Consider the following 25,811-nt stretch of genomic DNA (forward strand, 5'->3'; position numbering starts at 1 on the left):
GGTAATCATTGTGTGGTGCCACTTTCAAAATTCTAGATTTGGCCAGTGTCTTAAAAATGTTGCAGGCCTTTGAAATATGCATATGAATATTTCTAAAAGAAACCTTTAGTCATTCATTTAGTTCAGGGATTACTAGCAGTAATGAATTGTTTTATATTGAAAATATGGCTATGGGACATATTTGCTTGTTGTCACATTTTTCTCATGTATCAGGCAATCAGGTTTTCAGGCATCGATAGCAGAATATCGTGAAACATAGAACTGTGGAATTTTTTCTTGAGAAGTTATCAATGGGACACTGTATTTTGATTCCAGTTAGATTAAGTACATATAGTATACCTACAAAAAACCCTGATGTTCTCAGAAAAGGTTAGGTGCTTTCTATTGTTTAGGCAGAAAAAGTAAGCTATTTATTTATAGTAATTTTACATAGATACATGGCTAACTATCTGGATCCATGAAACCATTTCAAAATGCTGTCATCTTCATATGCAAAGGGATAATTTTCAAAGGCAAGAATGAGAATTGGATATTTAAATGCCATTTCTGCTTTTGGAAATCATCTGCATCTGTTTACATATTGCTCTGTTAAAAACAAACTCTCAAAGTGAAAAGGTTCACCAGTTCTATACCTAAAAGAGCAATATATTCCCATTTTAGCATCATGAAGTTACAGGTAAGGAAATATCTTCTCCTGTTCGTATCCAAAGCAGTAACTTGAAAAGGTAGACTGGCGTAGTACTAATTTGTCATCATTTCTGTGATGTGGTATCTAAATTGTGGGATTGCTTATTGTCCTTTATCTAAATCAGATTAGAAAACATTGCTTAGAAGTTACAACAATTCATTCTATATAATATTTGTTTTAACAGTTACAGTTAAAATGTGTATTTGTTTAAAAATAGTAATGTAATACATATATAAAGATTAGTACTTTTAAACAATGCAAGGACTTGTACTGAATGTTCGATATGTATTTATCTTCCCATTCAACATGCTGTACAGTGTGCAATGCCTTTCCTTCCATGTAGGTATCCCTCTGTTCCCAGTGTCCTCACATATGAAGAATATCTCCACCAATATAAACAGCAAAAGGCAAACTCAGCCAAGCTATACTTTGACTTCAAGGTTGGCTGCCAAGCAGCAGAAAATTAAAGAAAACTGGAAGACAGATGGGCTGTGCTTGGATGAAGAAGAGGATTTTCAGGCTGCATCCCTGTTGCAGAAACACAGCGAGTGTGAGAAGCCGCCAGGGAAACGTCAGTGTAAAACAAAACATTTGGCACTGCAGGAGAGGAGAACAAGGTCATCCTTGACTGGAGATGACATAACAGATATTGAAAGCATTGAGGAGAAGGTATCTTTTTATCATGACTCAGTTGCCATTACTATCAGATTGATAAAATCACCCAGATTAAATTCTTAAACATCTCCTTTTTGCATTAACTTGGGGTTCATTCAGCTTTCTCCTAGGACAAATTACATGATTTCATGGAAATCTTGTACATTGATGTAGAACTTTTAAGAACTTTTTACCGTAATTGAGAAGATGGCACTACCATTCACTTTTTTAAAAAAGGAAAGATTTTCAATAAATTATTGAGGATTGATGGAATGAGGTACGGAATTCAGTGAAGATTTTGACAGGTTAAAGTTAATAAGAATCTGAAATCAACTAGAGGCTCCTTCAGATTAGATTCTTCACCACTCAAATCACTTAGGTGCAAACTGTATGATTGCCTGCAGCAGCAGCAGACTCCTCATTATTGCCTTTTTTCAGCCCTCACAGCTGCAGATTGCAAGTACACCTCAGGAGATTGCCCCAAGTCGTCCCATGCCCCCAGAAGCTCGAAGACTTATTGTCAATAAGAATGCTGGAGAAACACTTCTGCAAAGGGCAGCACGACTGGGATATGAGGCAAGCATTGTTTCTGAAGATCACTATTTTGAATTAGAATATAGAAGATGTTTGGTGTCACATATGATTCTAATTGCTCATATGTTTAAGAATCTGTATTCCCTCTCAATAACTTGAGACCCTCTGATTTGGTTTTTCATTCAAGCATGCGATTAATGCATTTTGTGAGTGGGTTTAGGAGAAAAACCATATAAATCCATATAATTTAATAACCTGCAATTTGAATTAGGTGCCTGTCATTGCCAGTAAGAATTCAGAGTATGGTGTACTTTGCAAGATTGGAATCTTGTATAAAGTAAGGATAGAGTTAAGAGATCTGAATATCTTTGCTGCATTTATAAAGGATTAGTGATTTGCCTTATTTTCACAGTCTAAGCATGCTGCATTTTAAGATTGCTTTAAACATTACGTTATTGGTACACTGTATATAAATACATTTTGGGAGTCATTTCACACTTTGGACAAATATAGAGTCCTTGGAGCCAGTTAGTATTAGGAGATACACATTGCAATGGACTATGGATTCCACTCAGAACGTGAAAATACAATATCTGAAGTGTGTTTGTCTCTTTGTGTGTAAATGTTCTACATTTTAAGACATTGGTCATGTTTTGTAAAAACGATATATGTTAAATGTCAAGTTGGACAAAGTTCTGATACAGCTTATTTATTAAATGTTTCAACTGAAGCTCTGATGCAGCCAAAAAAAGGCAAAGAACAGAAAAGAGGTTATATACATCTTAATCAGAAGCAAGAAACCTAATATGTTCCTTAATAGGTGAATCTTATTTCATACCTAGGATTTTAATTTTTAAAAATGACTTTCTCTTGCTGAAAGAGATTGAGGAGAGGTTTGTTATGAAAGCCTACATTGAGAGGCTAGGTAATGTAGCAAACCTAGATCCAAATATTTTGTGACACACAAAATATCCAGCTTCCTATGTGGCAAGGTGGTCTGACACCTTATCAATCCAGAGGTTGCATGAAAAATATGTTTCTGGCTTTAGATTTATTAGGTTGGACAGCCACTTAGTCATTTTTCTTAGGTATAATTAAATGTTATTGTATACTTCATTTTATCAAAAAGAGAAAAGGGGAAATCTGAAAAAGAGGGAGAGAAATATAAACCCCTGTTGCATTCAAACACATACTAGCACAGACTGCAATCTTGGTAATGGTTTAACTTTATCCTAATAAGGCAATATACCCTGAATATCAGTGGTGAAATCCAAATTTTTTTCCTACCGGTTCTGTTGGCGTGGCTTGGTGGGTGTGGTGTGATGTGGCTTGGTGAGCTTGGCAGAGGAAGGATACGGCAAAATCTCCATTCCCACCCCACTCCAGGGGAAGGATACTGCAAAATCTCCATTCCCACCCCATTCTGGGACCAGCCAGAGGTGGTATTTGCTGGTTCTCCGAACTTCTGAAAATTTCTTCTACTGGTTCTCTGAATTGCTCAAAATTTCTGCTACCAGTTCTCCAGAACCTGTCAGAACCTGCTGGATTTCACCCCTGCTGAATATCTAAATTTTATAAATTTGTCTACGTTAAATCAAGCAGGACTGGTAAGCAGTTCAAGAAAACTCAATGATCTACCTAATTGACTGGCTACCAAACTGATAAAGGTTAATTTCAGGAACTGTGGAAAAAGACTTGGAATTGAAAGATAGTTAAGAATGCCATCCTTCATCTTTTTTGTTCTATTAGCATTGAGGTTAGTCATGGGAAACCAGCTCTGGTTGTTTACATCAAAGTGATAGACCAGCCAGCAAGTATATAGTATTGCAAATGCTTTTAAATCCAGACAAGAGTATCAGTCTGGGATCCTATTGCTTATGAAGTAATCTAGACAATCACTAAAAATGAGGAAATTTTCATATTGGGAGTATGATGCCTGTTTTGGTAAGACCCATGAATATAATTCCTCACTTACAGTATATCCTCAGCTGGTAATTCATCTAATTGTGCCTAGCTCCCAACAAAAAAAGGAGGAAATTCTTTTCTCCCTACTTGGGATAAGGGTTGAGTGGGAAATGGGAAAGGAGTGGAGTAAACTGGGTAATGGGCAAAGAAAAAATAAGTTAGCAGCGTAGACCTAGGGAGTGTAAGAGTCCCTTTCACAAAGAAATCCCCCATGGACTCTCAAAATGACAGTGCTTTTGCTTGCAAGAATGTATGAGATATCATGAGAAGGCAAAAAAAGAAGAGGGAGGTCTTAGTCTTTAATTGTTTGTTTATTTTTGTATCCACTGTTTATCAATGTGATGTTAATGAAGGGACATTGCAAAATCCATTTTCTCAAACCTGCTCTGGTACTTGTTTTTGAACCCTTGGTTGTTGGGTTTTTTTTTTGTGCCAAGGGTGGCAAAGGTCAACAAGTGAATACAAAGTTGTATGGGTTTTTAAAAAATTTATATTCCCCCTGCACTCAGAGGTATAGATATTTGATTGAAGACAGCATGTGATTGCAGCAAAAGGAAAAAGATGGGATCAATTGTTACAGGTCTTCCTGGTCTAATAGAACATTGAGATTGCCAGCTATTGGAAAAGCTAATTCTGAACTTCTGTTTCCTTTTAACACCATAATGCAACAATAAGAATTTAATATCTCCTTATTCATGCATGTGATGCCATATTAAACGAATAACTATTTGAACTTCTGTTGATTACTGCAGTACAAAACTGCTGCAAGTGAAAATCTTGCCTGATTTCCTAAAATCTAGGTGGCTTAATTAATTCAAAATATATTCTGTGAGGTTTAAGTGAAAATAAAGGACAGTGCTGAAGGTCTTTAGTGAATAAACAGTAACAAATATCAAATTAAAATTCTCTTTGAAGCAGATGTACTTGAATGCACAGTTTGAAGGAAGAGGGAGAGCAATTTGAAGGCGGTGGCTAGGTGATAATACATTTGGATCTGCTGTATCTGTCTCAGTTTGCACTTCTTCTCTTCCTCCATGTATATCAACAACCAACAAGCTTGTGGCAATAAAGGACAATATTTTTTTAAAAAACCAAAAAGATTGAGGTAATTTGACTGTTGCTTAATGTCAATGTTTATCTTTCCATGACTAGAGCTCTATTCTGCAGAAAAGAGACCACTGGATACACTATGGAAAACATACATGCCTCTTTCTGTGTAAACTGAGCTGCTGTCAAACCTGGAGTTGAACCTCATATCATCTTAGTTTGCAGATAGAATAGAATACTTTATTGGCCAAGTGTGATTGGACACACAAGGAATTTTTCTTGGTGCATACGCTCTCAGTGTACATAAAAGAAAAGATACATTCATCAAGAATCATAAGGTACAACACTTAATGATAGTCATAGGGAAACAGATGCAGCCTTTTGAGTGGCCTTTCACAACGTTACATGGAAATGCTTAACAATAAAACTCTTGATAATGAATCAATCAGAAAGAATACAACCAATTTTTCAGATTCTCATTTTCTTCATCTCTTGAGTATAATTTGACAAGGAATAAGTTAAGGGACTTTGAAAAATTGTATGTTATAATAAGTTGAGCACTTTTTAATTAAAGAAATATTCATGTAAATGTGTTTTTTCAGCATTCCCTGCTGTACACTACAGGAACATGCTAGCAAAGACAGTGAATTGTAAGTATTTAGGTAAAGGTAATGGATAGGCTTGTAGAAACAAAATTGGAGATGTCTTTTGTGGTCTCCCCCAAGAATTGGATTTACCTTCTGGAATATGTTGTAATGTTTGATCTGCAGAGTTTGTGCACCACCAGGAAACTGGCAGCAAAAGCTTTGCATTTTCCTATAGGTGTCTTACCTTTCTGGATACTGTTTTTGGAACCTCCCTTTTAGAACTTTTCTTTCCTATCACTGCCTCACTGTAAAGGAGAATTTCCAGAGTGAAAAATTCCCCCTCCCCACCTATTTTCTTTAAGTGAAAAACCAATTTTAAAGGTGTCTCCATAGTAACAAACAGGGTTTTTTCCCTTCCCCACCCTTTCCATCTTTCTCCAGGAAGTGATTCTGTTTTGTGTGGAAGACAAGGTCTGTGATGTAAATCACTGTGACAAGTCTGGCTGTTATATTGTAAAGAGACTTTAGTTATGTTTATTCTTTTAGTGATTTTCTTTGCTGGCTTGAGCTGAGGCTGTACACAGAATACTGTGCAGAGCCATATTTAGGAATATGGACATGGAAATAGTCTACTTAAAACGTCAGTGGAGACTATCTAGTGGAACTGCTTGTGTGTCTGTTGATCTTTTTCTTATTTCACTTTCTAATCGTTGAATCACTATTTTAAATACATTTTTGTTTGTATTACATGTTTTGAAAATGAAGAAAAATGCATATTTTTAAAAACATAAACCTAACTTATTAAATGCTAAATACTACATTTGTTGTGCTCCTTTTAGCTCATTCTAGAATGACCTCTGTATGGCCACTATCAGAATGAGTGTTTATTAACATAAAAACATATATTAGGAAATAATTATTTATGTTTCTTACTGATTTTGACACAGGCATGTACTCTCTATGATAAGAAGTATTTTATAGCTTTTGGATTATGACAATTCTGATGAAAATATAAATAGGTCAGAAAGGTATAATAATTGTAATTTCTAAGCAAGCTTTTGGCATTTTGTTCAGGGCTCCTATTTTCATATTCAAACTAGTTATGTGCTATCAATCAGCGAGGGTGATGAAGGCAGGTCTTGAGAATGTTATCTGGGATGAGTTTGATCCTGTGACCCCAGATGACGTGGACAGGATTCTGGGTAGATTGAACGCGACCACATGTTTGTTGGACCCGTGTCCCTCCTGGTTAGTGCTGGCTTCCTGGGAGGTGACGCGAGGCTGGCTCCAGGGGATTATAAATGCTTCATTGGGTGAGGGTGCCTTCCCTGCTGCCTTGAAGGAGGCGGTGGTGAGGCCTCTTCTCAAGAAGCCCTCCCTGGACCTGGCAGTATTGGCTAATTATCGTCCAGTCTCCAACCTTCGCTTTGTGGCGAAGGTTGTTGAGAGTGTGGTTGCGCGACAGCTTCCCCAGTACCTGGATGAAACGTCGTATCTGGATCCATTCCAGTCGGGTTTCAGGCCTGGGTACAGCATGGAAACGGCATTGGTTGCGTTGGTTGATGATCTCTGGAGGGCTCGGGACAGGGGTACTCCTCTGTCCTGGTCCTGTTAGATCTCTCAGCGGCTTTTGATACCATCGACCATGGTATCATGCTGCACCGGTTGGAAGAGTTGAGGGTGGGAGGCAGCATACTACAGTGGTTCTCCTCCTTTCTCTCTGACCGGTAGCAATCTGTGTTGACAGGGGGGCAGAGGTCGACCCCGAGGCCCCTCATATGTGGGGTGCCGCAGGGATCGGTCCTCTCGCCCCTTTTGTTCAACATTTATGTAAAGCCCTGGGTGAGATCATCCGTGGTTTCGGGGTGAAGTACCACCAGTACTCTGACGACACCCAGCTGTAAATCTTCACCCCGGACCACCCCAACGATGCCCTTGAAGTGATGTCCCGGTGCCTGGAGGCCATACGGATCTGGATGGGGAGAAACAGGCTCAGGCTCAACCCATCCAAGACCGAGTGGCTGTGGTTTCCGATGTCCTGATAGAGTCAGCTGGTGCCATCGCTGACTATTGGGGGTGAATCATTGGCCCCCACGGAAAGGGCTCGCAACTTGGGCGTCCTCCTGGATTCATGGCTGCCTTTAGAAGAGCACTTGACGGCCATGACCGGGAGGATTTTTCATCAGGTTCGCCTGATCCGCCAGTTGCGTCCCTTTCTAAATCGGGACTCTCTACACATAGTCACTCATGCCCTCGTCACCTCTCGTCTGGACTATTGTAATGCTCTCTACATGGGGCTCCCCTTGAGGTGCACTCGGAGGCTCCAACTGGCACAGAGTGCGGCCGCGCGGGTGGTTATGGGAGCGACGTGGAGTTCCCATGTAACACCTCTCCTGCGCGAGCTGCACTGGCTCCCAGTGGTCTTCCGAGTGCGCTTCAAGGTTCTGGTTATCACCTTTAAAGCGCTCCATGGCTTAGGACCTGGTTATCTACGGGACCGCCTGCTACCACAAATAGCCTCCCACCGGCCAGTACGCTCCCATAGAGAGGGGCTCCTCTGGGTGCCGTCGGCCAAACAATGTTGACTGGCGGCCCCTAGGGAGAGACCCTTCTCTGTGGGGGCACTTATGATCTGGAACGAGCTCCCCCCGGAGATACAGAGGATCCCGGATCTGCACACCTTCAGTCGCGCGCTTAAGACTTTTTTATTTCATCAAGCTGGCCTAGCCTAAATCTTCTCCCCCTTTTAAATGTAAATTTTAATTTGTTTTTAAATTTTAGGGTATTTTAAATTTGTTCAGCCAAATTATTTAATTTGTTTTTATTTTATTTTAAATTTTTGTATTTATGTGTTTTATCTTGTGGCTGTTCACCGCCCTGAGTCCTTCGGGAGAAGGGCGGTATTGAAATTTAATAAAATAAATAAATAAATAAATCACATTTTTGAAATTCAATACACAAGGCTGAAATCTCTATGAATTAAATAAATCATAATTAAATAGTGTATTTAATTAATGAATAATAAAACTCTATATTGCTATGTTTTGTGGTGAATGACTTTGGATAAAATCCACTGGGAACTTGACCAGTTCAGTGGTGAGAAGCTGTATGCAGAATGGGTGCTGTCTTTCAGGAACTGTTGTGCAGATTAAATGAATGAGTTTAAACGAGAGAAAAATCTGACAAATTTCTCTCTTACACATACTTATTTATTATTACATTTATTTACTAATATAGGCAAATACCATACTGTTCATGGATTAATGCCAACTAATTCTAAGTGTTATCATAATGTATACTTTATGCATAAGATACCAAATTTTAGGACTGTCATCTAAATTATCTCAGAAAAATTGTAAACGCTTTCCTGAAACCTTGAAAAATGTGTGGTAGCCTTCTGCGTCTTAAGTTCTACCATTTGTTTAGTCCTCTATGCCTCCATAGTGTGATCAGTTATTGGGAATGATGGAGATTGTAGGCAAAGCAATAGTAGTGAACCAGTTTGTGAAAGGTTGTTGGAGTAGATTTAGGGAGAGATATTCCAATTCTATTTTAGATCAGTACACAATTAGCTATTGTCATATATAACACCTTATGCCACAATAATATCTTCAGAAATTAGAGGAAATGTTGAAGTTAGCAGTGATCTTAACAAATTTGATGGCATCACACCAGTCTTCCACTAGAGATTTTTAAACCATTATAGCCAAATTGAGGAGGATGTACTACAGGTGTTCTGACCTGTGAGCTAGGTCAGGGGAGTCAAACTTGCGTTGTCATGGCAGCGTCACAGACTTCCCCCCCTTCGCTAAACTGGGCGTGGCCAGCACGTGACGCATCTGGCCCATGGGCACGGGTTTGACAGCCCTGAGCTAGGTGATACTCATGGTCTGAAATTTCCATACTTGGCAAGAATTGTAACCAAATGAAACCTTGCAACTAATTGATTGTTGTGCAAATTCTTTCTTTCAAAATACAGGATAAAGATTTTCCATTCATTGATCTTAATTGACAAGTGATCTTTATCTCCATGAAATCTCTCAAGTCAATAATAAAATATTAAGGGAAATCCCAATAGATAGAGTGGTTTACATCAGTGGTGGGATTCAGCCTGTTCGCACAACTTCGGGAGAACCGGTTGTTAACTTTCTGAGCAGTTTGGTGAACTGGTTGTTGGAAGAAATCATTAGGGCAGAGAACCGGTTGTTAAATTATTTGAATCCCACCACTGGTTTACATGTTATTTCACAGTGGATTTCTATTTGGATCTAGCAGGCACAGAGGAATGGTGATGCATCTTGGTATATCTTTAGTCCTGGGAATACAGTAGAAGCAAGGGGGAAAACCCCCAAAATGATGGTTCCCTGCCTTGATATGTGGCACAAAACTGAAATTCAGAAAATTTTGCATGTCATTAATTAAGATATGATGCAGTGGAAGAGGTTTGCATAAATAGAAGTGAAACTAAATATACTCTTAAAAGTCTGAAGAGATTTTTGCCCCAGAAAAAAATTCACTATATAAAAAAACCCTGCATCCACATTGTTTCTTCTGTTAGAGTGAAAAACAATTTTTCCTTGTAAATTAATCTACCCCACTATTCTTCTACATTTATTTGTATGGTAACTCTTGAAATTGTTAAATATCTTGAGCCCCAGTTTTGTTTGAGATATCTCAGTCTTCCTTCTGGGCTAATCCCTGGCTTTCTTTTTCAATCATTTGACTTTATCTGAGATGAGAACTATGTAGTAGCTTCTTTCTTTCTTTTGTAACTCGCTAATAGTCCAATCAGAGAAGTATTCCCAGAATGTTAAAAGTAAATGATATGCATATTTTCACAACAACAAACAATTTGCTCTGTTTTCTTTTTTTTTTCAGGAAGTGGTTCTATATTGTTTGGAAAACAAAGTCTGTGATGCAAATCATCGTGACAATGCTGGTTATTGTGCCCTACATGAGGCCTGTGCCAGAGGTTGGCTGAGCATTGTGCGACATCTCCTAGAATATGGAGCAGACGTCAACTGCAGTGCTCAGGATGGAACTAGGTTAGCAATTCTAGTTAAGCTAAATCTAAAACTTCTGTGCTTCAGTATTGTATTAATATATAGTGGGATTACTGTTACATCTAACTTGTAATCTTGTTTAGAGAAATGGCATATTTCTCCCAAAAGGTTTATATTGTATACAGTAATTGCTTTGGTCCTTGTATACTATTCAAAAGTTGATATGACAACATGGTGTCACTACTTGGTACATTTTGGCTGCAAGACTATATCATCAACAGCAAAAAATCCTTTGATTTTTTTTGTTGTTTCTTCAAGTCTGTGTTGACTGCTAGTAACTGCCTGGACAAGCTTCTGCAGTTTTTCATGGCTAGATTCAGAAGTGATTTGCCATTGCATGCTTCCTATGTTGAGAGAAAGAATGAATGTCACAAAGTCAGACAGCTAAGGTGGGATTAGAATTCACTATCTCCAGCTTTCTAGCCTGAGGCCTCAACCACTGCATCAAACTGTCTCATATGACTCCTTTAAATACTAATAAAAATACAAAGTTTAGACAACCGTAAAATTCAAATTTTTACTAATCATAAGGAAACAGGCAGTAAACATGCTTTCTCACACAAGATTTTTTAAATTTTTAGATCATTCCTTTTACATTACTATTCATTAAACTTCATATTTTGTTATGCAAAGTTCATCTTTTCTAAAGCAATTTAGTTGTGTTTATTTTTTAAAAGTTCTATAATGATGATGGATATATTCTTTGAGTTCTTCTGTTTGAATGTTTTATCACTTATCACCTTATCTGGTAACTCAGCTCTGAATTAGCATGTCTGAAAGCCATTGGCATTTGAATAGAACTTGCAAAGATTTCAGGAAAAAACCAACCCTTTTTAAAAACTTCTGAGCAGACTTTGTCACCTCATTGATTCTGTAGAGACATTTTGAATATTTGTTTCTTCCATTAGCTAAGTAAAGAAAGAAAATAATGAGAAAAGGTACACATACTTCCACATTGAGAGATTTTTAAAAACCAAGCAGTCAGACCTTTATTTTAATAAGATCACTTTACTCAGTAAGCCATAGAAATTTTTGTAGCATGTGGTATAAACACAAAATCATGGCTCAAAAAGTAAATTTTCTTCATTCATTGTACCTTTTTTTTCATTCCTTGAATTCATAATGTGCAACATTCCTATCATTAATTTCTTTTACTAAGGATGTTACTGTTAAATCTATGGGGATTATTTGTATGGTCAGACACTGAAGTTCATCTTGTAATAAGTGGCAGATTCTATTGTAGTTTACCTTCATCTGCCCTTTGTAATGTACAGCCAGCAGCCAGTGGATTAAAAACAGATTGTACCCTTTCTGTATGATTCTGCTATTTTTCACTGTTTGTTGTGCTACCTTTGTCCCCAAACTAGATCAGTCAAATCCGTAATATTATTTATACACCACATATTCACACAGGTGTACAGACATATTCCATATTCAAAGCTACCCTTGAAGTGTATTTGGAAGTTATAACTGGGACAAAATATATCAGCACGGACAGTTATGGAGGCCCCTCAGGTGGCACATATGATATCACTGTCACGTGAGCTACACTGGCTACCAATTTGTTTCTGGGTCCAATTCAAGATGTTGGCTATTACCTTTAAATCCCTTTATGGCATGGGTCTAGGGTATCTGACGAACCATCTCATCCTAATGGGAATTCACCTCACTCATTCAGAAATACTTTCGGATTCTGTTGGCCAAATAATTTCAGCTGATGGAATCCAAGAAAAGAGCCTTTTCTGCTGTAGCCCCCACTCTCTGGAATATTCTCCTCTTGTAGGTAAGGTATGCCACACACTCCTGGCCTCTGGAAGAGCCTAAAAATATAGCTCTACTGTTTGGCCTGGGGCCCTGACAGGTGTCTACTATGCTGGAGGTGGCTGATGGGGTAGAGAAGATTCTCACTATTGGGTCTCCCATCATCTTGGTTTTTAACTTTTTAATTTCTCTATTCAATTTTTCCAATTTTAACTTTTGAAAGCACGTTTGCATTGTTTATTTATATTGTAAGCTGCCCAGAATAACTGAACCAGTGAGATGGACAGCATAGAAATGTAACAAACAAAACTAAAGAAAACATAACAAAACAAAACACTGTTTGGACACAGGATAGATTGAACACAGAATCCATAGATGTTGCCACAGTAGAAGATACAGATTAAGATCCTGGAAATAGGCTGCAAATAGAGTTATCATGATCGATGGAAAGCAATATGTCTGAACTCTATTTTGGCAAATTTAATATTAAATGCACTTAAGACAAAATAATTTTGGCAATAACGTTAACAACTCCCGGCTTAACTACTGTTTCTAAAATATTTTAGCATTCTCACCCGATCTTTCTTTTTTTATGGACACAGTCAGAATAGCATCTCAGGCTTATATAACGCACGCACGCACGCACGCACACATACACACACACACACACAGAGAGAGAGAGAGAGAGAGAATGTATATATACATGCACATATATATAGTCATAAAATTTGGTATTAAGTCCTACCCATATTCTCCATGAATTTATCTAATCTTCAAAAGCCATCCAAGTAACAAATCATTTAATTTTAAGCACTAAATTCTACATTTCAAGCATCAGCTTAATGAAGTAGTGCTTCACTATTTCCTCATTGGCACTGGACTCTAGTATTAAAAGAAACATATACTGCATATAATTTTATATACACCTCTATGAAGTCCTTCTTTAATTGCTTTTTTCTAAGCTAATAAACCCAAACTTTCAAAGAAGGGAATTTGCTTTGGCCTACTGCTTATTTTTGTTTTCCTTTTCTACATTTTCTCTACCTCTGCAATTTCCACATAAAAATAAGTATTGTACAAATTTATATTTTCAGTTAAGATACATAGTTTCATTTTACAGACTAAACATTCATAAGACGAAAACATTCAGCTCCTTCTGAACAAGGAGTAAGCAAAGTAGAGTGATTGAATTTTTTTCTGGTTAGTTACTGCAGGAATTTTTCCTGCCCCTTTTGTATCTTTGATTAAAGGTACAGAATTATATTTCTGGTAGAGAATTTGTCAATCTCTTACCCATTTCATGATTGAGGAAAGGAATCCAGAGCTCGTGCATCTTCAACAAATGCCTATCAATTATCTGAAAATCTTCAAGAAATCTTCCTGCATTATAGACTGCTCTTACTATTAAAAACCTCAATCAATTGTTCAGACTTGTAGTTTGTAACCCAGATATGATACTTAAGTAAAAAAAAATAATTAACAGTATGCACTAGACAACCCTCACCTTAATGATATGCTTCTGTTTCTATAAACTGAGAAAGGCAATTCTAGAGGGTAAGACAAGGAAGGAATTATTGAGTATTTCAGATAATCTTATGGATTATTTGTCATCTATAATCAAAACAGAATTAGGGATATAAAACTTGATTTGCAACTCCAGCATTGGGCCTACATTGTATTTTGTGACATTTCTTCAGTATTTTCTCCACTTAGCATACTTTATTAATTAAATTGCTAGTAGAAATACATTTCTCTGTTTTCTTGTGCTCGCACTATAGGATTTTAGTTACCGTGTGTTTCTGGTAATTTTAGAGAATGGGGAGATGGCTAAAACTGAAATGGGAAACTAGAATTATACTTTTCTGCCTCATTAATTTTTTTTACCCACTTTTTGTTATGTGACTTCTCTGTATTCTGTTGTTTTTTTGGTTGAATGTTATTGCTTGTTACTTCACTTGTTCAACATTTCTATTTAAGACAGGAGTATGCTGAAATATACTTTTAGAGTTTTACTCTGCTGTATTCTGTTTCATGACATTAACAGCTAATGTTTGTAAGAAAAATTATTAGCTGGCATGCATTTCTTGTGACTGGGTTTCATCTAATATATTGCAAGAAAAAAATCACTTGAGTCATTTAAACTATCTTATCTGTTAATTAGCTCATTCATTGAAAATGAAAATGAATTAAGCCAAGGGCACAATACTGGATACCTGATTTAAATAACATTTGCACAGTTTATGAAGACAACAGTAAGTTGGGAAGCATCTGAGTATGCACCATGTCTTTTCTTGATCTCTTGAGTTTAGTATAGTGTTTGCAAAAGAGATTGGGCAATGAGTACTATAGAATAAACTGGATGCCCTCAGCAGCTGAGAGAGAATGCAGTTTTGTAGGCTTTAGGATGAGTGAAGGTGCTGCCTAGAAGGGACAGCCACTTTCAAAAGTGATGTGATTTCTGCAGGCAGGGAGCCAAGAAGAGATTAAAACTATCAGGTTCCATAATCTTAAGGATAGCTCTCACAGCAGAGTTTTTCAGCATTTTTTCTATGTTTATGTAGAGCTGGTGTATGTACCTTGTAGTACTGATGTATTCAAAACTAAATCAGGGAAATGTATGTTTTTGTTTAAAGACTGGGATTTGGGCATATACAACTGGAGTTGTACAGATTTGTTCTATGAGTCTTTTATTGGAAGAGGCATAACCGAAATGGCTAAATGCCTTGTTTTTCCTCTATTCCTTTCAACATTGATAACAATATTAAATTTGTTTACAAGTAAGATTTCCAAGACATCCCAATTCTAAGGGACCAGGCAACTAATAGAATTAATACCAAAAGGTATAAAACAACAGGCAGAAGAGAGGGAAATGTTTGTTATTCCAGTAGAACAAAACACACACAAGCAATCAATAAAACCCCACATGTAGAGAATCTATGTCCCACTTGTAGCCCACAGTTTGGGGGAAAAGTCATATTCAAGGCATTCTTAAAGGAAAGCAGGCTGGGCCATTTAAATCTCTGGGGACTAGAGGGCAGGCACTGCAACAGCAGTGGCACACCCTCTGAGTCCCATTAGATGACATTATTTAATGGGATCCAGAGTTTGCTGTTTGTATTTGATCTTAGGGGCAGGCAGAAACAAGGGAGAAAGATGGTCCATTAAATAACTACCTCTTGCATTACCATGTAAGGATTTGTAAACAGCAAACATCTTCTACCCAGAAGTCCATTGGTAACCAGTACAAGATTAATAGTTCCAAGGACCCTGGGCATTTTTTCAGGAGTTACAGCATGAAATTTTCCCATATAACTGAACAAGACTGTGCCTCAGTTATTTGATTAGACCTGTCTAATCAAGGGTCCAGTTTAAAAAGATATGAGTGAATTTATCTGTCAGATGCCTAGGATATTCCTCACAATGGCCTTTTATGTATTGCTGTGGTCCATCCTTCCCCAGCAGGAAAGAGGTTGTTTTAAAATGGGTGATGGGTTGGCAATCTGTAGATAAGATTGGTAAGAACTGAAAAATATTTACATTTTGCTGCTCTTATTGCCACAATGTAATCCCTGAAATGGACTCTTAATTATGTTGGATCAAATTCACTGTATATCTTCCATCAATGACACCCTAGGTATCTCCTCTGCCATTTAATTTCACTGAGCTTTCTGAGATTGAAAGACTGTCCAATCCAAGAGTCCCATAAAATGCTTATTCCAGTAGAAACAAGGGCCTCAGTCAAACTGTCCAATAGATTCTCAGTAAAAAAAAAATAACACCCAACCTTCCTCTGAGAGGCTTCAGAGACAGAGTGATGTAATAGTTTCAACCTCCCAGTGTATGGGAGATGAGTGGGAGGGCAGTACCAGCAAGCCAAAAAGCAATCAGAGACTAAGCTCACCATGACAAAGGAATAACAAGAATGTCCTCCATCTTCAGATCATGTTTGGAACTGCCTAAAGACAAAAAATAGATATATTTGACCACCTGCATGAATTAGGTCCTCAATAATCTGAATCAGGTCTATTGTTAGCATGTTGGTTATGAACTTCTGTGCCACCTTTGTGCAAAAGAGGGCGGGGTTCCCAGAATTGGAGCATGGGGTACTCCATTGCCAGGTCCATGACTGAATTGAGCAGCTCTGGCAGGGATTAGCTGTGCAGCTGGGAAGTCAGCAAAGCAGCAAAAACTCATCTGCTTCTTAGACTACAACTTCAGCTACAGGGATTTATATCCGGTTATTGTCAGAGAGGTTAAGGCTTCCTGGCCAACAACTGCCCCCATTACCTCTGCTTTGGAGCTGTGACTGGTGCCAAACTTGAACCACAATTGGGCATATTTGGGAGAAAGAAATATCACTTTTTGGCATACTCAGGTTTTAGTAATGTGTGCCAGATTAACTGACTCATCCATAATCAAATCATGAGTGAAAGTACCTTCTTATATACTGGTCTGGCATTTAATGGCAACAGCCAGCACCACTGAGGTTCTGGTGACCTAATATTAGAGATGAATACTGAGAACTGGAAGACAGATCAATCTCAAATGATCAACACTTTCTTATGAGTAGCCCATTTTCACAATTCCATCTTAATTTATCCATCACCACCCTGATGATAAGTGCTTGTGATGTCTCTCTCCCACAACTCAACTCCTTCCCAATTCCTGCCTTCCCTCTCTCAGCCTATGGGGCCACCTTATCTCAAGGGTCCCTCCCTATCTCATAGTCCATTCTACAATTCTTTCTCAACAATAAGCTGTATCAAAGTTTACTGTCCTTGGCTCTCTTTCTGCCTTAGCCCTATTTTACTGGTTACCAATTTGAATAATTAGCAACATTTTCTTCAGTATATACATCTCTCTCACTTTGTGGATTAATTATGCATGTATGATATGTGGGAATGTGTGTTTATATACAGTAGAATGTGTATATAAAGAAGATGCAAAAATTGCTGTGTTATATGGAGATAAATGTTTCTGAAACTATTACAGTTAGCTGCCTAATTTCCTACATTATTACATTTGTCTACAGTATAGAACAGAGCTTCTCAATCTTGGCAATTTGAAGACATGTGGACTTCAATTCCCAGAATCCCCCAACCATTCTTCAAATTGCCAAGGTTGAGAACATTGGTTCAGAAAATACCCTGTTTCTCCCAAAATAAGACATCCCCTGATAATAAGCCTAATCGGGCTTTTGAGTGCATGGCAATAAGGCCAAGCGCTTATTTCAGTGTTCAAAAAAAATATAAGACAGGATCTTATTTTCGGGGAAACACAGTATGTAGGTGATTAATACAGTGAGCAGCCATGCTTCATAAGTCACTTATGCAAATCTTTCCCCTATATTTTTCTTCTCTTATCAATAAATGATATTTTTACTCTTCCAAGCAATCTTCAAAAATAGGAAGTAGAAAGAGTCATTAGTGGGCCTTTATTAAAAGTTGTACAGTTGATGATAGCATATACCTGTTAATGTCCAATTTTATGAATATATTAAACTTAAAATTCCAGTGTGAAATGTACATGTGGGTGAAAATCCTATGATTTTGTGTTTAGTTAGTATGTTAATTTTAATTCAAAATATCTGGAAAAAAAATCTCAATTTCAAAATATGTTTTTTCCCTGAGGCCATCTATGTTTTTATCAAATTTTAAGGCTGTTATCCTTTTAATGAATTCTGGGCATTCAACAGACACTATAAATATACAATAAAACATACAGTCCCACATGTAGCCTGGCTCCATGCCATGTAGATCTTTAAAGTGAGAACCAACACCTTAAAATACACTCAGAAGCTAACTGGAAATCAGTATAGTTGAAGTAGCTGTGGTGTTATGTGGCATACTGTGGTGTGGCCGGTAGTGCACATAGTGCTGCATTTTGGACTAACTGAAGTTTGCAAATGCTTTTCAAGTATAGTTCCTATCTTAAGCTCATTGCAGTAGTCCAATCAAGAAATGCATTAGTAACTCTGAACAATGTCTTCCAATCAGAAATAGGCACAACTGGCACACAAGATATATTTGTAAAACAGTCCTTCTAAATATAGCTGCCACCTGGTCCTTGAGCAAGAGCTGTTAGTCCAGGAGAACCCCCCTTCTCCTATTGCCCACCAACTCTTCCTGGGGGAATATAATTCCATGAAGAGTTTATGATGGAAAATAACCACATATGGATGGTACTGAAATCCACAGCCATTCAGTCTTGTCAGGGTTGCATTGAAGTTTTTCCCCATCCAGACACACAGCTCTCAGGCAGTGGGAAAGCATTTTAATAGCATCTCTTGGATGGCCCTAGGCAGTGCTATACAATTTAGTAGCATGATGAAATTACATTCTTTGCCAATAGTCTATGGAGAGTCTCAGTTATCCAGCTCATGGTTGTCCCAAAGGTGCTTTTTTTCAGGAGGCAACTGGACTTTCTTGTTTTTTCTTTGAAGATGTTTTGCTTTTCATCCAAGAAGCTTCTTCAGCTCACTGAATGGTGGGGAATGGAAGGATTTACATTCCTTGCAGACAGCTGGTAATTTGTATTCTTTTAGACAGTCGTTGAGGCCACCTGGAGGTTTATCTGTGTCCTCAGGGTCACCTGAGTAGTGCAAATGGGTGTGGAGTCTTCTTGGCTGCAGAATGTTTTCTGCCCTGTGTCCCTTTTCTGTTGAAGACAGGTGCAGGCTACTGGGGATGAGTCCACGCTGTCTGCACTCCAAATTGAAGCACAAATGGCTCCTGCAATCCGCAGTTCTTCTGGAAAATCCATTCAAACTCCCACACCATTCGAAGGGTGTTTTTTTTTCTTTGAAGAAACTTCTTCAATGAAAAAGCAAGAAAATCCAGTTGCCTCCTGAAAAAAGCTCCTTTGGGATTCCTTGCCAATGGATAACTTCACCCATCAGTTTCATTTAGTTGTTTAACATGAGTAGAAAAAGAGTTGAACCCTCTGGCACCCCACATAGCAGAAATATAGTTGTCCAATGCACCTGGGTGCAGCGATCGCCTCTTGAGGGGATGGCTGTTTCCTCCTTCAATGCAGGTAGAAGTATCTCCTCTTGCTGAGAGGCATTTTTCATCACTTGAATACAGCCATGTGTTACTTCCCTGGAGATACTAATCATCCAGGAAAGGTATAAATTTAACACACAGGTGGCACTTCTTTGGAAATGACCACATAGAACTCAAACCAGATAACTGGACAAGACTGTACCTTAATCATGTCATTTTATTTACTTCTGTATCTTTGAAAACTAGGGGACTCTCCAGGATTTGTATAGGAATGACCTGAGGCAAGGCCGCCAACACTTGCTCATTCCAAGCAGAGACTATATTCTCAGCTAAACAATGTATATAACTTCAGGAACTACACCAAGCTCCCTGTGAAACCCCAGTGAGTCAATCAGTCACATGGGGTGGGTACACTGCATTGTCCCTCTAGAATAAGTGTTATATTTACCCAATGGGCAGACCAACCCCAGTATTTATTTGCATTAGATCAGTTCTATAATTAGTTAGTAGGAAATAACAAAATGGTATTAGAAAAAAAAGAGGAAAGATGGGTCCCCCAGAGCAGATCTTATAAAAGTTAGCTTTTATTTTCAAGTGCAATACAGGTAGTCCTTGATCAATGACCATAAGGACCATTTGTTCATCAACCATTTGAAATTGTGATGGTGCTCTCAGGTGTGAACAAACAGACCCACATGTGCAGAATTCAAGCTAACCACTTTATTATGTTCTGCCTATAAAATGGGAATCTCTCTGGTCTGGCAGCCTACCCATGGGAACAATTAGACAAGGCTTCAAATTGGGGGTGGGTTGGCCTAAGCCCTTTTGCAAATGCACAGTGACTTTAGACTACCTCTGCGCTTGGTTCTTCCTCCCTGCCAGGCTGGATGCTTCTCAACAGGTGCTGAACAAGTACTACTTATGACCAGTCCTTGACGTTCTAACCATTACATAGGATTGTGATCTGGGTGCTTGGCAACTGGCTCACATTATCCCATGGTCACAGTCACCTTCCCTGCTGGCTTCCCACCAACAAAGGTCAATACCGCAAGCAGGGAAGATTGCAAGTTACTACCACCTCTTTTTCTCCCAAGGGACCTCTGCAGATCGTGGACTGCATAATGTGGGCTTAGGTTGCAGCATCCCTTTCTTAGCCTGCTTGCACTTTCTCAGCATCACAACATCTATTCAACCTATGGTACTTGCATGTGTGTGGCACTGCACCAACCCTTTCACAGCCATAAGTCTTCACTTAATGACCTGCACTTTTTCCTTAATGGCAACAGGGATTGCCAAGATTGCCATCTTTAAGTGATGTGGTCTTGTGACATCATACTTTACAATCTTATTGTTTTACAATGGAAATTCTGGTCTCAAATACTGTCTTTAAGTGAAGGACAACCTGTAGGCATCAGTGCTGAAGAAAGATTTAGTTGCTAGTCCAGGTAGCTTTCATACATGAAATTGAAACAGATGCCGTTTTATTTTTGGCTTTGGTTAATATCAGGTCTTAGTTAGGCCCTGTGTGCACATTTTATTTTGTAGAGATTTCTAACAATATTAGAATTTGGAATTATTATGCCTTTTGACTTTAATATTAGAATTCTGATTCAGATAAAGCAAATTAAAATAATTCTACCCAAAAAATATTTGCTTCTAGCTTCATTGTCTTCTATAATTCAATTGAGTGAAGATCTGTTTTTTTTATCCACAGTCATAAACGTGTGTGATATCTTTAGTCATTCAGACATATTTTAATAAATTATTCAGTAAAACTTGATAACATCATTTTACATTTATTTCTAAGGGTTTCAACCAATAATTGTTAATTTCATCTATATAGTTTTTACTTTTTTCTTGATTCATAAGCTAGAGGTTGTTAATAGTTATACATTTTGAATGAAATTAAGTTTGTATAAAATTGGAAAATATTAAGGCAGCTATTTGTTTGGGTTTTTGAGGACTTAAATTTTACAAAGCAAAACTATGATGTGAATGCTCAATATATTGTTTACACATACATAAAACCTTTGATACTAATATGCCAATACTATGGGATTTGATTGTTGTTCAAAGTGATGTCTATTTAAACATAACTTTTTCCAAGGAGCTTGCTGTTTAATAGAGTATATTAGTTTCAGTTCCTGAAATTTATAATATATTCTAAAATGTGAGAAAAGCACTTTGTGCAGTAGTCCTCTTCCTCATCATGTACTAATAATGCTCATACATCTTGCTTTAAATGGAGACAGAACATAACTTATTACCTTGTACGGATTTAAAACAAAAGTTTCTTTCTTCTCTTCCTAAGGCCTATCCATGATGCAGTGGAAAATGATCACCTAGAAATTGTCCGATTGCTCCTTTCTTATGGCGCTGACCCTACGCTTGCTACATACTCAGGTAGAACAATTGTGAAAATGACACACAGTGAACTAATGGAGACTTTTCTAACAGGTGTGTATACTTTTGATTGTGCCAATGCTTGTCCATTTGCAATTTGATATTCTACAAAACATAAATTACTTTTCAGATAACAGTAAAAGTAAGGATTGTGGTTTCAGATATTTTGTTGCTTAATTTACAACAGAAATACACACTATTTAATACAGTATTTAAATACTGTGTATTTTTTCACAGCATTAATATTGTTAGTTAAAATGCTAGTAACTTAGTCTTGCAGGTAGCTCATAGATCTCTTCATCTGTGGCCCTCAACAGTGGTCAATATTATGATGTCATCCAAATTTAGGAATGTGGGGAGAGACGTATGAATAACCAGTATGAAATGTACAGTCAGTGACATTTTTTCAATTAGTATACTGCTTTCCTCTTTTTTCATACGTTTCCATTTATCTGTTTTGCAATTGGAAATACTAAAACTATTTTCTCCCAAACAAAATAGTCTTATTTGAGTATTAATGCAATTAACAATTAAAATGAACAAAGCAAGAAATACTAAAACAGCAAAAATAGCATTAACAGTGTACATACTTGAGCTGGGGGAGTTCTCATAGTTAAAACAGAAAATGTTTTATAACATATTATGGCAGAAATTTTTATGATAACTTTTATGTCATAAAATATTATGCCTGCCTGCCTGCCTGCCTGCCTGCCTGCCTGCCTGCCTGCCTGCCTGCCTGCCTGCCTGCCTGCCTGCCTGCCTGCCTGCCTGCCTACCTACCTACCTACCTACCTACCTATCTATCTATCTATCTATCTATCTATCTATCTATCTATCTATCTATCTATCTATCTATCTATCTATCTATCTATCATGCTGCCCATCTAACTGTCAAACAACTCTTGAGTGTTTACCTTACAGCTCATGTGTATCCTCGTACATTCCCATTCATCATCAACTAAGTTCAGGTTTGCATTGTCAATTGTGCTTTCAAAGTTCACGGCATCAAAAAAAGATCTAGTGATGAAGGTGTTGAAGATCTTGTCCTGATCATGTGAAACAAATGTATCTTTAGCAATTGTAGCCTAAATTTTATAGCTCATATCTCCACAATCAATTTGAAGCACACAAAACTGAATACTAAAAGTAGGATTTGGAGGTTGTTGAAAAGTAAATGAAAGTAGAATAATTCTATTTGAAAAGAAATAAGATACCTGATATTACTGTATTTTTCAGAGTATAAGATGCACTTCCTCCCCCTAAAAGTGGGTGGAAATGTCTCTGCGTCTTATACAGCAAATTTTGCCGAAGCCCCACCCACCCGCCAGCCCCAACCCGCCAGCCGTTTTTGGCCTCCATGCGCCAAAAGGACGCGTGGAGGCCAACGCTGCAAGGACGCTAGTCAGATCAATACCAATGGATGCTGGTAGGCAGAGACAGAATTTTTTTTTCTTGTTTTCCTCTGCAAAAACTAATGTGCGTCTTATACTTGAGCATCTTATACTCCAAAAAATACGGTACTTCACTTAGAGTTCTGCTGTATTCTGATTGATACTTTATGTTAATACTGTATGCTTTCAGATAAGTATAAAACCTGTATAGATTATATTTTGTCATGCTATGATAGATTGGAAACTTCCCAACTTTTGGGGCGTTTTTCAATGTTATATTGTTGTATCTCTCTAGAATATTTAACTGATCTCCAAGGTCGTGATCTTGATGACCCTGGCTTGTCCTGGGACTTCTATGGCAGCTCTCTGTGTGGTAAGAAGACATGTTTTGGGGTGGGGGTGGGGGGCAGGGTTCTACTATTTCAAATGTGTGCATGTATATGTATGGGGAGGGGGCAGAATTCACAGAAGGGAGAGCAAATTAAAAACAGGGAATGAAAGGAGGAAAAAGCCACTGTTTGACAAAGGATCTTCAATTATTTTTTTGTTTGTTTAAATAGAGCCAAAAGGCGAATCAGGATTTGACATTCTGTCTAATCCACCTGGCCCAAATGATGAAAATGAAGATGGATTTAGTGATATCTTTGAGTTTGAATTCTCAGATGTGTCTCTCTTGCCATGTTATAACATCCAAGTGTCTCTTTCTCAAGGGTAAGCACTATTATTGTTTATACTGGAGGGGAAGATAAATTGTTTTCCCAGTGTATGTTAATGTACAAATATCTGAGTTATTATTGACACATTCAAGATCATCTTTTTGTCTCACTGAATGCAGTGAACTTTTTGTTATTCATTCTGTTAGAAATAGGTTTCATATCCTATGTCTTTTGAACATAAAAACTCCCCATAGATTGGCTTCTTTAAAACAAGAGTTGTTCATATTCAGTGTAAATCTATTTATCTGAATATATGCTGATATTGCAGACATATTCACAGGGAAAAACTTGTGGCTTGGTGAAGTTTATGAATCCAGACCAAGATTCGTGTGAGAGCAGGGCATGTGGAAGGATGGAGGGGAGAGAGAAAAAATACTGCTCCATTGTGTGAACAGATGTTTGCTTGTTTAAAGCTAGATTTCATCCATGAGTTTACTGGAGGAGGGAGCAGGAAGAGTACAGAAGAGTACAGAGACTCACCTATTTTTAAAATCTCTTTGCCTTAAATATAAATGTATATAAAATTATTACTAGCAGAATCAGGTTGATTGAAACCTCTCAGCATCTTGCCAATATTTTACTTTTGTCTCTAGACCACGGAACTGGTTTTTGCTCTCTGATGTAGCCAAGAGGCTGAAAATGTCACCCAGGATATTTCGCTGCAGTTTCCCAAGTTTGGAAGTTGTCAGTGTTATAGAAGCAGAATTTTTCAAACAGGTATCTTTGAGTCAGCTGTTTGCTTGCCAAAAGGATCTTGAAGCTTTCAACCCAGAAGGCAAGGAACTGTTGGACTTGGTAGAATTTTCTAATGAATTACAATCTTTGCTTGGAGCCTCACTTGAATGGTTGCATCCAGATGAAGAAATTGATATTAATTGGTGAATCTCCCAGCTTCTTAATGTACAGTTCTGTGTAATATATTTCTTTATGTATATGTGTTACTGCAGTTATTTCTATCAAGAAAAGGATACTGTTAAATAAAAGAGCTTTCCTCTAATACATATATGCCACACACAAACATATCAGATGGGTGGACTTTTGGAAGATTTTTTTTTTAAAGAGACCACTCTGTTTCTAGAAATTATAAAATTGGTAAAATGTGTGTGCACGTTCCAAGTGCAGACGAACTTTGGTATAGATTTGTTTTTACATGGAACTAAATGGCTTTGCTTCAAACAAAGCATTGGTTACATAAAAATGCCTATTATAGGTGATATGATCAATATTGTTAGTTTGGGAAAGTTTATTGGGGGAGGCACTTCATTATATTTTTGTTTTTGTTTACAAAAATTCCTGCTTTGATCAGGTACACACTATTGAATACAATTCAGTAGACTGTAATATAAATTAAAACTACATATCTACTAATTGTGTGAACTTTTATATCTTAATTTAAAGATGTGAAATTTAGTTTTCACATGGCAAACTGGATTGTTTATAATATATATGTATAGATACACACACACACACACACACATTTTATATGTGTGTGTTTAAACATTTGATGCTCTTTATTTAAAAGAAAACTTTGAACTATTTTTCTGTAAAATACTGAAAACTAACCTATGTTGAAGTTGTTTAAAACTGTACAGAAGCTAAATCTTTTTTCTGAATTGTGTGTTTATGTTTGAGATTTGTGTTTGAACTTTGTACGTAAATTCTTCTGCCTTTGTATTTATATTTTACAAAAAAAGATGCCAAAGGCAATAAAACTGTTGAAAAAGCAGTGCTGAAATAACGTTTTTGGTATGACCTTTGAGTGAACTGAGAACCCAAATGGTATCTCTTTTTCCCCATGAGTAGAATTGTGTGGACTCCTTACCCGGAAAGAAAGGAAAATTTTCAGTCATTTTTCAGTCATATACTAATCCCTCTTCATTCAAAACTACACCCCCACCCCCAAATTGTGGGTACTCCTTTATACCATAGGACAAGATTTGGCTGTAGATGTCTGCAGATGGGATGGGAGGAGGGGATTGGAAATGACAAAATATGTAT

The 25,811-nt window shown here is 37.5% G+C and overlaps 1 protein-coding gene across 13 annotated transcripts in view; it reads left to right on the plus strand.

The window, feature by feature from the left end:
- Window positions 1–25,539, plus strand: part of BCOR (BCL6 corepressor) — an 85,284-nt gene extending 59,745 nt beyond the window's left edge. For all 13 annotated transcript variants that reach the window (XM_087895217.1, XM_034423823.2, XM_060694069.2 and 10 more), the window contains 7 exons: window positions 1,032–1,357; window positions 1,781–1,918; window positions 10,354–10,520; window positions 21,615–21,760; window positions 23,393–23,470; window positions 23,658–23,808; window positions 24,407–25,539. In XM_087895217.1, coding sequence (XP_087751343.1) covers window positions 1,032–1,357; window positions 1,781–1,918; window positions 10,354–10,520; window positions 21,615–21,760; window positions 23,393–23,470; window positions 23,658–23,808; window positions 24,407–24,695 — 1,295 coding nt within the window. In that variant the 3' untranslated portion in view covers window positions 24,696–25,539. The remainder of the gene's footprint in view (window positions 1–1,031; window positions 1,358–1,780; window positions 1,919–10,353; window positions 10,521–21,614; window positions 21,761–23,392; window positions 23,471–23,657; window positions 23,809–24,406) is intronic.
- Window positions 25,540–25,811: the final 272 nt, after the last annotated feature.

The sequence above is a fragment of the Pantherophis guttatus genome, chromosome 5, assembly GCF_059756535.1.
Source record: "Pantherophis guttatus breed Tessera chromosome 5, ASM5975653v1, whole genome shotgun sequence".
In the NCBI taxonomy this organism is placed as follows: Eukaryota; Metazoa; Chordata; class Lepidosauria; order Squamata; family Colubridae; genus Pantherophis; species Pantherophis guttatus.